General features: G+C 39.0%; 1 protein-coding gene across 6 annotated transcripts in view; it reads left to right on the forward strand.

The window, feature by feature from the left end:
* Positions 1–14,693, forward strand: part of MATN2 (matrilin 2) — a 68,037-nt gene that overhangs the window by 11,751 nt on the left and 41,593 nt on the right. For all 6 annotated transcript variants that reach the window (XM_052703280.1, XM_052703279.1, XM_052703281.1 and 3 more), the window contains exon 3: positions 12,769–13,338. In XM_052703280.1, the coding sequence (XP_052559240.1) occupies positions 12,769–13,338 (570 nt within the window). The remainder of the gene's footprint in view (positions 1–12,768; positions 13,339–14,693) is intronic.

Consider the following 14,693-nt stretch of genomic DNA (forward strand, 5'->3'; position numbering starts at 1 on the left):
ACAGGACAAGGGGAAACGGCTGGAAACTGCAGCATAGGAAGTTCTGCACAAATTGTGCACAAGAACTTCTTTACAGTGAGGTGACGGAGCACTGGAACAGGCTGCCCAGGGAGGTGGTGGAGTCTCCTTCTCTGGAGATGTTCAAGACCTGCCTGGATGCCTACCTGTGTGACCTGCTGTAGGGAACCTGCTTTGGCAGGGGGGTTGGACTCGATGATCTCTGGAGGTCCCTTCCAACCCCTACGATTCTGTGATTCTGTGAAGTACCATTCACAATTTGGCATGACTTAGCTTAAAAACCAGAGTTTTTCAATTCCTGTAGAACAAATTTCAGTCAGATGACAGCAGGTTTCTGACTGTCTCAGAACTAATACATGTGGTCTTGGGACTCTTAGGGGTCTGCCACTGGGGGCTGAAAAGCACAGTTCTGAAGACACAGCCCTTCAGAAGGCACAGATGCAGAACAGCAAGAGAAACACCTCCATTCACAACTTATTCAGCAAGACTCTTAATCTTTCTAGGATCCTAAACTCTAAAATGAGATTAAATGACAGCCTTTCCTGAAACTTTCAGTCTTCAGCAAATATCCTGAATTAACTTATTATTTTAAGAAATGAATTGCCTATTTCCCTAGAAAATGAATGCAACAGTAAGGTGCTATGTAGAGAAAATAAAAGTATAATCTTTCTCACTTTGCTTTATTTTTTTCTGTGACTTTATAAAATTACTCCTATAGTCCCATTTTTATATTCTGAACTGTGGAAAAGAATGGAAAGAACTAGTACTTGCTATCAAATCAAAATGCATAGATTAAATTCTTTCTTTTAGAAGTCAAGCAATTTTGTGGTCCCTACAAAAGTCTGGATCCCTATTCAGTTTGGCATATGCAGCATGCAAACAGTTCTGGCAAATCTTACTGAAAGAACTGTTTCTAGACATTAAATGATGCAAGAGACTGGGGACAGTCTCTGGTCCAGCTCGTAAAAGTACGTGGCAGTTTGGAATCGGACTCTTGGGCATTGCTTTCTGTTACAGTAAATTAGGTCACCTGCTTCAAATTCAGCAGTTGTGTATAAACAGTGGCATAGTCAAAACGTGCCTCTCTGCAGAGAACAGAATGTGTAAAATGTGTGCCACTGTGCTCAGAAGCTGCAGCGATCTTTAAATGACATGAGAGAGAACTGGGCCAAATCATGATCTCGGTGACATCAGTTCTACTGACTGAATAAAATCACTGCAGACTTAAAGTAATTTAACAGGGATTAAAAGCCATACCATCCTGTGTAATATGTGTACAACAAATAGTGGCAGTGACAATTGCTGCTGTTGTGGAAAGACTTGCTTAGCAGGCAAAAGTGAGCAATATAGCTGCACTGAACCAAGAGATGCATGGAAAAGCAATAAAAGTTCAGGAGTTTGGGATTTTTTTTAGTTGGGTGGAGCTCTCTGCTTTTAGGACTAAAATGTGGGATTATGCCATTTGAGTATTAAGTAGCATCAGTATAATTTAATTCTTTTTCATTTTGTTTTAAAAACTGAATATGCAGCTATGATTGGTATTTATTGGTAGAGTACAGGCAGTGGATATGAACAGAAGTAAAAAATCCTTCTGTGTGAGACTGGCAATATGAATAAACAAAATGGGACAGACTAAAAATCCTGTGGGATTGTTCAGATACATGTACAGTTACTTCAGGATCAAGCTAAATTGGGATCCATCTGACTTTTGGCAGCCGTATGCTTCATAGATTCCTTAGTTATCTTAGGGCTAATAGGTTATGTTTTAAGGGAACTTTCAGAAGAATTGAGCTGTGTCATTTCTGTGTTTTTCTTACTGTCTTTCTGCTAAGCCTCAGTGTGTGTTGTTCTCATTTTTCTAGATCTTTGCATGGGTTATCATTGTTTAAAATTATTACTGTAGCTAGTGATTGCCATTGAAATTTGATGTCTTGTTGTGTAGGCGTCAATTGGACATCAGTAAAGCATTTGGAACTCAGTGTGGCTTTTGAAAGACAGTCTACTTTGGATAGGTTTGACTTTTCACACTTTGCTTTTTTTAAATCCTGAAGCAAATCCCTGGGTATTTAAAACTTGTCAACTGTGCTGATTTAATTAACTTCGTTAGTATTGTCATAAATCTTCCTTGCAGTGTGTTAACTCTAGAATAAATGTGATTGGTTCAGAGATAGAAAATGTGTGTGTATTTCTTGTATCCACAGAATTTACATTAAGTTGTTGGAAATTAATATAAAGGATCATTTCCATGGTTCTGCATGTACTTGTGAAATAACAGAAAGAGAAGGGGTGGCCCATGGAATCTGTCTTTCCTGAAGCAGAGGGCAGTAACGATACAATAACTAAAACTGGTGTTCTCTTTCCTCTCATCTGTAGTTTGATCCCAAGTATTGGATGTGTTTGCTTATCCTGGTATCTTAAAGGAAATTAATCTTTTGCTTCAAAATCTTCTAATGATTTTATTGGAGCTCTGAAGAGTTTTTACTGAGCTGTCTGACGAAATCTTTGTTCCTGCTGAGTGCAGCTGCTTTGTTAGATTACATACAGATCAGTGAAAGCACAGTTTGCCAGCTGAGCTTTGCTTTTGGATACTCAGGAAAAGAGTAATGGAAATAAAGTTGGCTACATGTTTTTCAGTATAAAATAATGTCTATTGCATTAGCTAATTTCCTTCAGGTGTAACTGAGATGGACCTCTGCACTTAAATTGACTGATTGACCAAGGTATGTATCAGTTGTCCAGAGTGGTGGTTACCATACTGTGATTTCAGGCTCACAGCAGCTGTCCACAGCATCTTTCAGCAGGTTGCATGTTCAGAAGTGACAAATGCCCAGTCCTTGCAAGATATGCTGGACATTGTGTATTAGGGAAGGACGGAGGGGGTGGGGGCAGGAGGCACCATGTTCCTACTGCATTTTTGGCATTTACTGTAAAAGAAGGCAAAGCAAAACTTGAAAACTGTGCTGAAGTCACAGTTGTGGGTGTTGTGTTTTTTTTGTGAACTCTGATCTTGTAAACTTAAAACTGATCATTTGTTTCATGTCACATGGGCATGTTTCTTTGGAGAGCTCTGAGGTGGATGCATGGGAATTTAATTAGTTGTGGAATAATATTCTAGCCGTTACAGTCTATCTGCTCTTTAGGAATTTACACCTAAAACATACATCTACCTGTTTTTGGAAATAACTACATAAGTGAGCGACAGTGCTAAGCAGGAAGCATTCCTACATGATACCAGAAGAAAGAAGCTACAAGAGATTTACTGATACTGCAAAAAACTGAAAGAAAGGGAGGGGAAAGGAGGCCAGGAGGGAAATGTACTTGGCCACTGTTCAGTAGAAACTGCTGCTGAGCTCAAGTGTCTCGTCTGTGTTGAATTACATTTTGCAGCAAAATATATAATGATTTATCTCTTGGTTGTATGTATGTGGTTTCAATAATGATACAAAGGGAAGCTATGAATTACACAGTGCTCTCTGAATTTATGAATCACTGCTTCAGTCCGTTAAAATTATTTCAAACATCCTTATATCCAACCAAGCTCTTAAGCTGGTGTGTATGTAACTTCAGGGCTCTAGAGCATTGTCAGGTTAACCGTACAGGTTTAAATTTTAGACACAACTAAGAGCAGAAAATACATGATGAAAGTGAGTGCACTCTGTAATGCTTCTGTGAAGTGCAGAAAAGATTTTTGTTTAGTTTTGGTGGAGTTCATTGTACATTTATATGCTGAGGGCTGTCCAGAGATCTCTAAATCCTGCTCATGTGTGCTACTGAACCACACGATAACTGCTGTAGAAATCTTATTTACAGCCTCACCATAAGTGTGTTGATGTTATTTTTTCATATAGATGTAATTCTTCCAATTTTTTTTTATCCTCATGGACATTAAGTGGTCATTGCAAGGGAAGCCTGCATTGCAGTTGAAGTCAGGATAATGTCATGACAACTGCAACATGTTTTTGACATGAGATGCTGGTATTATATTTGAGGAGATTAAATCTTTTTCATGCAGTAGATAAAGACTGGAAACAGTCTTACATCTTTTGAATTATCATATATTTAGCTAAAATGTAACTGAAATCCTTTTCTAATTAAGAGTTAACCAAACTTTTATAAGGTTACGAAGTAATCAAGTTCTTATCAGTTTAGACTTCCATTGATGGAAACATAAAATTGCCTCATATACATAGACAGATCTATATAGATATAGATAAATCTATATATAATATAAAAAGAAAAGAGAGATCAAAGCGTTTTATAGTCTGAAATCACCAGTTTCTTCCCTCTGAGACGTTTAGGTGCAGTCATTGTGCTATAATGGAGAATTAGCAATTGCTTGCTTTGCTTTCAGGCAGTGATAGCTGAGAGGTCTCTCATGGCCTTTATGCCGAGGCTTTGCACTTCAGTTTTCATTTTAACATCTCAGCTATCAGCCTTTTCCCTGCAATAGCTGATGTCCTTAACCTGCCTGGCTAGGTGTTAAGCACTAGCAGGAGTTGCACCTGCCAGATTCCCCCACTCTCTTAGGCTTCTGTATTTTCCTGGCAGTAAAAGACCCTTTCTCTGTAGCTCGGAAGCTTGATAATCTGACTTTCACTAAGGCTGTGCCTCCCCAACCCTTAGTTGGGGACCTGGAGGATGAGAAGCAAGATGTGAGTGGGGCTGTTTCCCTGCCAAGTCAGTTGTTCCCTGCAGAAGCTGTTACTCCTTAAGCAAGCCCAGCTTGTGGGGGACTTCTGGGACTGCAACAGACTTCAGGGATTTGTGTCCTGTTCTGGATACACTTCTTTGCAGCCAGATGTTACAGAGATCAGAAAGTTTGGGTTTTGATTTGGGTTAGCAGTTTCTAGCCACATTACACTGTTACTCTTGCCAACTGTTGTATTTAGATTTCATTATTAATTTTAAAGTCTTGCATCAAAATAGCATTTGCATTTCAGCCACTTTAAGTGCAGTTCAGTAATTAATGTTATATATGATATCATATTTCTAGCAGCACAAGTAATTTTCTACTTGTGCGTTGCAAAAGTATGATGTAGATGTATTTCCTTTGCATAATAATTACCTGTAACAAAGCCTGTGTATTTCTCTCTTTCTTTTTTCTTCTTTCTCCTTCTTTCTCCCTTTTCTTTTCTGTTGTTTCATTTTCTTATGCTCTTTTTTTCCTTTTTTTCCTTTTCCTTTGTTTTTTTTTTTTTTTTTTAAAGTGATTTGCAAGTTTTCCACATGGAGGAAAGAATATCTCTTGCTACAAAAATAACTGAGTTATGTACCAAACTGAAGATGCTCTGTTTGTGAACTTCCTTGTTACAACCCCCACCAGTTACTGAGAAATGCAGCTTCTGTGAAAAAGAATTAACTTGTCTTAACACGTGCTAAGTAAAATGACAAGCTCCGTTTTATATGTGTATTCTCAGAGGGCTCAAAGCCTCCTCTTGAGTATTTTATCTTAAGGAAAACTAAGCTGAAAAAAAGAACACAAACACTGAATGTTCAAAAGTGTGGTGTTTTCGGCTTCATTGTAACAATTAAAAAAAGCAAAAATGCAAGATTAAGTGGAAAATCTTGGAAACGGTATTTTTATAACCTAAGGGACAACTCACTTTATAAGGGTGAGTGGATAATCAGGCAGCATTAGGTAAACAGATGTGCTCTTTAGGTCACTTTGAAATCTAAAGGTTTTCTACCTACTTAAGTACTGCTGAACTGATAGAACTACAGTTTGCCACTGGGTATGATGTCCCATGTGTTTATGGGGGCAGTGGGAGATGGTATATGGCAGTACCCCACGGTGCTGTTTCTGAAACTATTCTGGGAAAGAGTATAGTACTTACACTGTTACCAATGGATAGAAATATGTGGTTTCAAGTCAGCTGATCAGTGAGTAATGTTGAGGTTGCTAACAGCTTTCCCTATAAACAAAGACGTGAGTGGCTTTAAAAAAAAGTACGGATAGGAGTTTTTAAAACATTATGCTAATGTTGTGAAAGGAAGAGTTCAAACTCTTTGGTCATTTTGTTTCATTCCTGCTTTCTACACTCCCTAACAGTTGTTTACTTTTTCTACCTGTTCCTTTTCTAATAATTTCTGTGTCCCTCAAACAGTGTCTGAGACAAGATAGAGGTTTCAGTTATTCAAGGAGAAAGAGAATGCTCCATCTCTCTGTCCTGGTGTTCCCCTGCCTGCAAGAGAAAGCAACCCCACACCCCCATCCCCAGTCCTCCTGACTATGAAAGCAGAGAACCAGCAGTGTCCATCGCAGAGCAGATGAAATGTCTGAGAAGAACTGAGAAAGTTGGCAGCATCCCAGCAACTGGGGTGTTGCACCAGACACGGCACCAATCTCAGTAAAGAAATGGAGAAGTATTAGGAGTCACTTTGGGACCCTGGGATTAGATGAAATCTTATAGCAGTAATGACCTTGTTATTTTGGAATAGGTGACGGGGAAATAACAGAAATAGTGAACAAAGGCACCTCCTGATGTGACGAGTAATGGAGCACTTGCATGTAGGGGAAATGGAAATTTGTGGAGAAGAGCCTACTGCTGTACAGTTCTCCCAGAAATTCTGGAAGTTCAAAAAAGATTTTGTCAGAGTCAATAACGAGATGTCTTGAGGCTGTGTTTTATCTGGAGAGTGCTCCCAGATGAAGAAATTTGTAAAGAGGAGTGGGTGAACTGCCAAACTCGTAATGAATCTTTGGGATAGGGCCAGAGGCCTGTGAGTTTGGGAAACAGCTCAGATTAAGAATGGGGTCAGGGAGTATGAGGGCAGGTTTTGGACTCAGGGTCTGTTCTGGAAAGAAGTGGAGTCATCTGAACAACCAAGTGCAAGACATACACGTGCCAGATGAGGGGGTCCTCAGCAGTTCCTAACACCAACTTCATACAGTTAGGTATGATCATATCTGAAACCCACCATGGAGAAAAGTGATCGAAGTAACTTGCAAAAGATATCTCACTAGAGTTAGGAAGTGTTTGGAATTACTGATATTTTTCATTTATTCCTGGCAATAACCACAAAATGTGTTTTCCAAACAGGCACAGTATTTACTTCTGTGTACTCTGTGCCTGGACCTTATAAATGAAGCTACTGCAGTTTCCCAGAAGGTATGTGTAGGCAGTATGTACACACGTCTTTCTTCCCATCAGAGTGCTTTGCTCTTGATAGATTTATGAAAGAATTACAAATTTGAGTATTGTTAACATTATATGATTATACAGCAAGAGGTCAAACCTTCTTGTTGAACTGAGAAATCTTTTGGAAATATCTGAGTACCTGTCAAACCCAGTCCTTCTGGCTGGATGCTTAGCCAGGGAAAACCAGAATTCTGGAATTCTAAGAATACTGAACACCAAGAAGTTCATGATTACAACAAACTTGCTAAGAATCATACCAAAGTTAATGAAGAATAAAGTTGTAAAGAAAAGAAAGGCAAGCAAGGCTGGGAGAAAATGAAATAATAAAATGGCAAAGAAGAAGTATTTAGGAAGTATTACTTTTCAGAAAGGGTGGTCAGGCACTGGAATGGACTGCCCAGGGAGGTGGTGGAGTCACCGACCCTGGGGGTGTTCAAGGAAAGGCTGGATGTTGTGTTGAGGGACATGGTTTAGTGGGAGCTATTGGGAATAGGTGAACGGTTGGACTGGGTGATCTTTTAGGTCTTTTCCAACCTTGGTGATTCTATGATTCTAAGAGAAATATAGAAAGAAGTTTTATAATATACTGGCTGGGTGCATAGTTATCTCCTCTTTCATTTAAGTGAAGACCTTTGTTCTGTTATTCAGACAAAGATAAAAGTCTAAAAATAATTGTGGTGTTATTGCTGGCAATCTCACACACCGTGTAGGTTTTGTATTTCTTAGCTCACTCTGCAGTGATGTAGATACAATACATTGAGTCTTAAAATTGTCATTAATGCATTGCCTACTTAGGCAATAACTTTTCTATGATCTCATTTTTTCTTAACTGATCTCATCTTTCCTTTTTGCTTAAGTTGTCTTAATTTATAACAAAAGTCTTCGTGGGATGAGTATTTTGTTATAACTCAGGTTTTTTTATTATCTAAATATCTTAAAATTGCTGTAGTACTTAACAAATGGAGCTAACCTCCTTTTGCTTTGCGTGCAAACTGTCTTTAACAGTTATCTATCTCATTTGTTAGGATAAAGATTCACATTATCAAATAGGTTTTATCCATATTACAAAATGTGTTATAGCATCATGCAGATACAGGACAATAGGAAATAAGTAATTCCATTCTAACCAAACTTTTTGAGGGATTTGGCCTTTTAAAAAATCATAATCTAAAAGTTGGGTTCTTTGAATATGTTCAGCTTGAATATTCCAAAATGGAAATGTTTGATGAATAAAATAGCACTGCGGACATTCCTGGGCATTGGGAATCCACTGTTATTGTTTAATTGCTAGAGCAGACTCTGGCACATGTTGATTGGCACTCCCCAAACAATTCCCATGTGTGATGCAAAGGTTATGGGGGATCAGGGCTTATTCCCAGGAGGCGTAGTGCTGTAGTGGGAAAGTGAATTTAATGCTGTGAGTGCAGCTTAATGTGTATCATAGGCTGCTCTCTGGCACTGAGACCAGTGAGATAACACAGCCTGCAGTGATACTATTGACTGATGGATACTAAGCTTGCAGAGTGCTTGCATCCATATTGCCTGGAACCATAGTACCAGGAACCATTCTAATCTTTCAGCAGCATAGAAGATTCAGTTCCTATGCTCAGGAATACTCCCTCCTACTGGAGTGGATCCCAGTTGGATTCATTAAGTGAGAACCATTGTTCATTTTGCAGAGGTGGTATGACAGTAACTCATTTCTAGACAAGCTGGATATTGAGTGGAGAAGAGCACATTTACTCTTGACCTGGCCTTGAAGTTTTGGATAATATAATTCACACTTTCAGGGCTTTTGCTTTATTTTTTATTTTTTTAAAACTTTTCTGTGGTCAACTCAAAATCTTTGCTGACTTTGGTGTTGGTTTCTGGATGAGTAGCTCTTTTCAATGAATGTGTCACTTTTCATAAGGAGAGTAGAAAGGCATTTCATTGGGATTTGAAGACATTTGCCAAAGTTGTGAAAAAGTTTTTGTTTAAACATAAGAACCGGTAGGAGGAAGAGATTCTGGTTTACAGGGCAAGTGTAAATCTGTGAAACTTCTTAAAAGTAGCATGGAAAGTTTGTCTGAGGGGGTTAGTGTTCATCTGTTAGCCATTACTGATTGCCACTCCTCAAAGTACCATCCAGCTGGAGTTTTGCTTGGTGAAAGATTTACACTGAGTTTTATGGAACCTGGGTTGACTGAATCGCCATTAATAATTATAAGGTTATTAAGAACATCCAAAACAAGACAGAGACTTTAAAGATTTTTTTTTTATTTTGAAATGTTTGACATTTCTATAGGTGGGATTTTTCTAGCAGAAGTAATTCAGAAATATACAAGGACTGCTTTGAAAGTAATACTGCCTACCCACAATATCCGAGGCAGGTGTTGGTATGGCATTAGAGGCTGGGTCTTCCCTCCAGTATTCCGTTCCATGTTGTTGCTGTGTGACAGATGGCAGCAGAGAGGCAGTTTGGTGGAATGGTGTCTGACGTGGAAGAGTGTGTGAAGTAAAGGTGTGTGATGGAATTCCTCTTTGCAAAAAAAAAATTGCACTCATTGACATTTATTGCCATTTGCTGAACATTTATTGAGGAGATCAAAAAGTTGATGTGGGCACACTGAGGCAGCGGGCAGTGTGTTTCAGCAGTGGTGACAGCAGTGTGAAAAACGAGCCATATTCTGGATGGCCATGTACAGCTGTCATACCACTAAATGAAGTTCGTCTTGATCAGCTCATCTGCACAGATAGGCTACTGGTCATGTCTATGATGAGAAATAGTGCTTTGTAGCTGAGACTTTGCTCTATTAGACTGTGTTATTGTGCTGTTTGCTTCTGTTGTAGTTTCCATGGAACTAAATAGGAGGCATTACTTTCAAAGTAACCCACTTACTATATTTTTCTGCACAAGTAATTTAGCAAAATGGGCTTTATTTCTTGTAGCACTGTCCAGTAATGCTATCCAGATTTCTTCCCTCCCTTTTTCATAGGCTACTTCAAAATAAGAAATTGAGTTTCCTCAGGCTGGGATCCAAATCTATATATTCAAATAAAAAATCCTCCCTGAAATTCAAAAGCATTCAACAGGAAGGCTCTCATTTTTATGGAAAGTAAAATAGCAGTGATTTTACCCTTCTCCCTACCCTGTCTTTCCCTTCATAAACACTTAGACTTCTTTCTGTAATTAACTTTTTCACCCTGTCCTGCTCGCTTAAATGTTATTTCAGTGTTATCTTTACATTACAATTGTTCTGGAATATTAGTAAGAGTAATTAATAGTTACACAATTACAAACACAATTGTGTATAGATACACAATTGACCTCATAAGTTGGAAGACAGCGGTCAGGATATCTGTATTCCATTAGAACTGGAGTTTTATTCTGCTCAGTTTGGCTTGCACTCAACATCCTTTGATTTTGAAAGACTAAGCAACTTGAGCATATTCCTACGCTTATGAATAAAGCCATACTGTAGACTGCACATGAATAAACCCAGGCAGTCATTTTTATTGTCAGCAAAGAGCATTTTTATTCTATGCCTACAGACTTTCTTGGTAATCCATGAAAGAGGCTTCTGAGTTAGCAAGTGAAAATAGGCATCCTTCTCACCCCTTTCCTTGGCAGGGATACATGGTTAGCATTCATCAGCAGTCACAAGCAAGTAAAGGCTTGTCTGAAGACAGATGCTGTTCCAGTCAAGTCTTTGATTGGCCCACTTGTGCTGTATGACATGACCTTTAATTATACAATCAAACAACTACTTTTTCCTCAGGGCATTTGCCTGATTCAATGCCCTGTTGGAGTGCTCTGGGAACTTAACTGAGTTGCACAGAAAGAGAGGTTTCTGGTTAGAGTTATCTCAGCTAAGCGAGGGGAGATTTCTTCTGTAGTTTGATGAGGATTCTAGCTACCTTTAATTGTTCTATTAAACTTCAGTTGATTTCTCATCACCAGCATCCTATTAAGTCCTTCAGATTCCTTTTGAACTTTTACCTTACGCAGCCTTCTGTAGCAAGGTTCAGAGCTCACATCCCCCTGCTTGCTTCAAGCCTACCTGTGCTGACTTTCTGCATAGGCAAAATGAGCAAATGGTTAATCCTTATCTGTTCTCATGTGCATGTGTCTGCACTGCAATCTGAGCAGGAGTCAGTGAGTGTACCCATGGCTTTTGAAAGCTTGTAGCATGCCCAGAAGGCAGCCACGATTGTTGTTACCTGCGACAGTTTGGTCTGGCTGCCTATGCAGTTTTCAGATACAGCCATACACTGTGGTATTTCTGGCTCTTGGAAAAAAGAAAAAAAGGCAATGTTGACAACTGAAAGAGAAAATGACAGGAAGTGTATGGGCGGCCTTTTTTTCCAAAATGAATGCCATTGTAGAAAAGTGGATTTTATCTCTGATGCAGCCCCAGAATTTGTGTGACGCTGAGCTAGTCCAGTAGACTACACTTTTCCCAGATGGCCATTAATTATGTGTTTGAAATCATGGGGTATGATTTGCAGAAGTGCTGAGCACTCACAGCTGCAGTTGACGTCACTGAGAGCTGTACTTTGTACATGCAAAGTGCTCTTTAATGCCAAGTTCCATGAAAAATCAGTTCCTTTGTATCTCAGTCACTCCAATTAGCAGATACTTTTGACCTGTATTTCTCTGTGGCTGTTTCCTTGTTTGAAAGGAAGACTAGTACTACGTGTTATCTGATTAGGATTTCTGAATTCTCAGGCCCTACAACAAAAAGCATAAAGGTGCAGCCCACTAAAATAATAGCTATGTTATTCAGAGGGGATTTCCATCATGTGTGGGGTATGAGTTCAAAATCTCAACAGTGCCCATCCTGAGCACTAATCTCACAAAAAAACTAATCTACTGATCATGTAACAGGCAGATACTGTCATTAACCAGAAACCACATTTGGATTACCCAAGTAGCATTAGTTATAGCATTTCCTGTTTTTTTTTTTTCCTGTATCTTTCCAACTCCTGGAAGGGTATTAACTTAGCATCTTTCCCAGAATCATAGAATGACTTGTGTTGGAAGAGACCTCAAGGATTATCAGGTTCCAACCCCCTGGCTGCAGGTTGCCAACTGCTAGGTCAAATACTTGATCGGGTTGCCCAGGACCCCACCTGGCTTTGAACACCTCTAGGGATGGGGCATCCACAACATTTCTGGGCAGTGTATTTCAGCGCCTCACCACTCTCTCAGTGAAATACTTCCCCCTGACATCTAACATAAATCTTCCCTCCTGTAGTTTAAAACCCTTTCCCCCTGTCCTGTTGTTATCTACCCATGTAAAAAGTTGATTTTCCTCTTGTTTATAATGCCCCTTTAAATATTGGAGGGCCATCATGAGGTCTCCTCGTAGCTTTTTCTCCAGTGCTCTCTCAGCCTGTTTTCATAGGAGAGGTGTGCCAGCCCTATGATCATCTTTCTGGCCCTCCTCTGGGCCCTCCTGAAAAACTCAGTATCTTTCCAGTGCTAGGGCTTCCAGACCTGTACTCAGTACTTCAGATGGAGCCTCATAAGGGCAGAGTAGAGAGGGACAATTTTTGGCATTTCAGGTCAAAGCAATCCGATCTGCATTTGAAAATTCTTGTATTTTTGTTTCATTTTGTCTTCTAGAAAATACTTGCAACAACAAACGTCTGGACCTTGTCTTCATCATTGATAGCTCTCGCAGTGTACGTCCGTATGACTTTGAAAAAGTGAAAGAGTTCATTTTAACAATCTTGCAGTTCCTGGACATCAGTCCTGATGCCACTCGAGTAGGCCTGATTCAGTATGGCAGCACTGTCAAACATGAGTTCTCACTGAAGACGTTCAGAAGGAAACAGGAGATTGAGAGAGCAGTGAGGAGAATGATGCACCTGGCGACCGGCACCATGACCGGACTGGCTATCCAGTATGCTGTGAACATTGCGTTTTCAGAGTCAGAAGGGGCTCGACCTTTGAACCAAAATGTGCCTCGCATTATCATGATAGTGACAGATGGGAGACCACAGGATCCGGTGGCAGAAATTGCTGCTAAAGCTCGCAACTCTGGAATTCTGATTTTCGCCATTGGAGTGGGAAGAGTGGATATGAACACACTCAAGTCCATTGGGAGTGAGCCACACGAAGAGCACATCTTTCTAGTTGCCAATTTCAGTCAGATTGAAACGCTGACCTCCGTCTTCCAGACTAAACTTTGTGGTAAGGTTTTTATATATTGGTTTGAATGCATAGATGAAAGTAAAACATGGGGGAAAAAAAAAAGTCATGTATTGTCATTAGTTTTTTTTTTTAATATGGAACCTAATCTGTTAGAAAATGTACATTGAAAAAAAAGGGGAAACTAGCTAAACAGTATTCAGAACAACAATGATACATATGGGGAAAAGCTCATTCTACTGCTCGGTGCCGTAAAATATTATTCCTAGTGATCATAAGCAGCAAGGCAAACACACATACATGATTTTCCTGTTCATTGCTGTTTTAGATAAGCTGTTTAATTTACTGATTTTAAAAGTGATTTCCTTTAGTAGTGAAACTTCAGACTGATTGTTGGCTATTAAAAAGATTCTGTGGTATTCCTCACCCAAATCTGTATTAACTAAATACAAACAATTATCTCGTAGAATGCCTTGTGACTGGAAGAGGCGTAACTATACAATTATGTGATAATATTTGTATTCTATCCATTTTAAATACAAAAAGTTAGGAAAAGCCATTACCATGATTTTCATTCATTCCATAAAGTAAATAATATCTTAATGGATATTAATTTACAATAGAGAAATCATTTCCATCTGTAATTCCCAGATAAAAAAATACCCTTTACAAATACAGTGTCATGCATAACTTATTTTACTCCAGTCTGGGTACTTAATATAATTTTAGTTTTTCCTGAGATAAGTTTGAAGGATCTTCATAGAGATTTGGCATGAAAGTGAAGTATTTACAGCAGAGTACAGAAAATGAATACATGATATATTGAATGCTCAATCATCTCTAGGGATGCTTTTGCCAGGAAAGAACTGAGGCTTATTGTCAAGATAGCCTGGAGAATTTTCATTACGTGGTATTTTCCAGAATTGTTTCAAAGAGCAACAGAACTCCAGCTGAACTGCATCAGCACAAGGCACCATCACAGACAATCATCACATCATTGATTTTTTTCCTGTTTTTAACTTGCCATATTATTTTTTGGCATAATGTACATTTAAAAAAACAACAAAGAAAGCAAACTAAGCATGAATTGAGAGCTTAAATGAAACAGATAGCAAATGATATAAAATTCAATTTTATTGGATTTTTAATAGCATTTTAGAAACAAAGCCAGTACAAGTACTATTTATTCCTTTTTTTTTTCCTGACTAAGCAGTGCCCAGTAAATGTATTAAAGTTTTGTAGATCACCTTTAATCCAGATAGACATGATCCTCAATAAAACCATTCACCCTGCAGATGGAGGAGTATGGAGGTCACAAGGATTGCTGCTGCCTCCCTTTCTAAGGGAATGCCTCCACAACATTTGCTGTTTCAAGAGCTGAAGGTGAGATACAAAAC

The sequence above is a fragment of the Tympanuchus pallidicinctus genome, unplaced genomic scaffold, assembly GCF_026119805.1.
Source record: "Tympanuchus pallidicinctus isolate F22 unplaced genomic scaffold, pur_lepc_1.0 scaffold5, whole genome shotgun sequence".
In the NCBI taxonomy this organism is placed as follows: domain Eukaryota; kingdom Metazoa; phylum Chordata; class Aves; order Galliformes; family Phasianidae; genus Tympanuchus; species Tympanuchus pallidicinctus.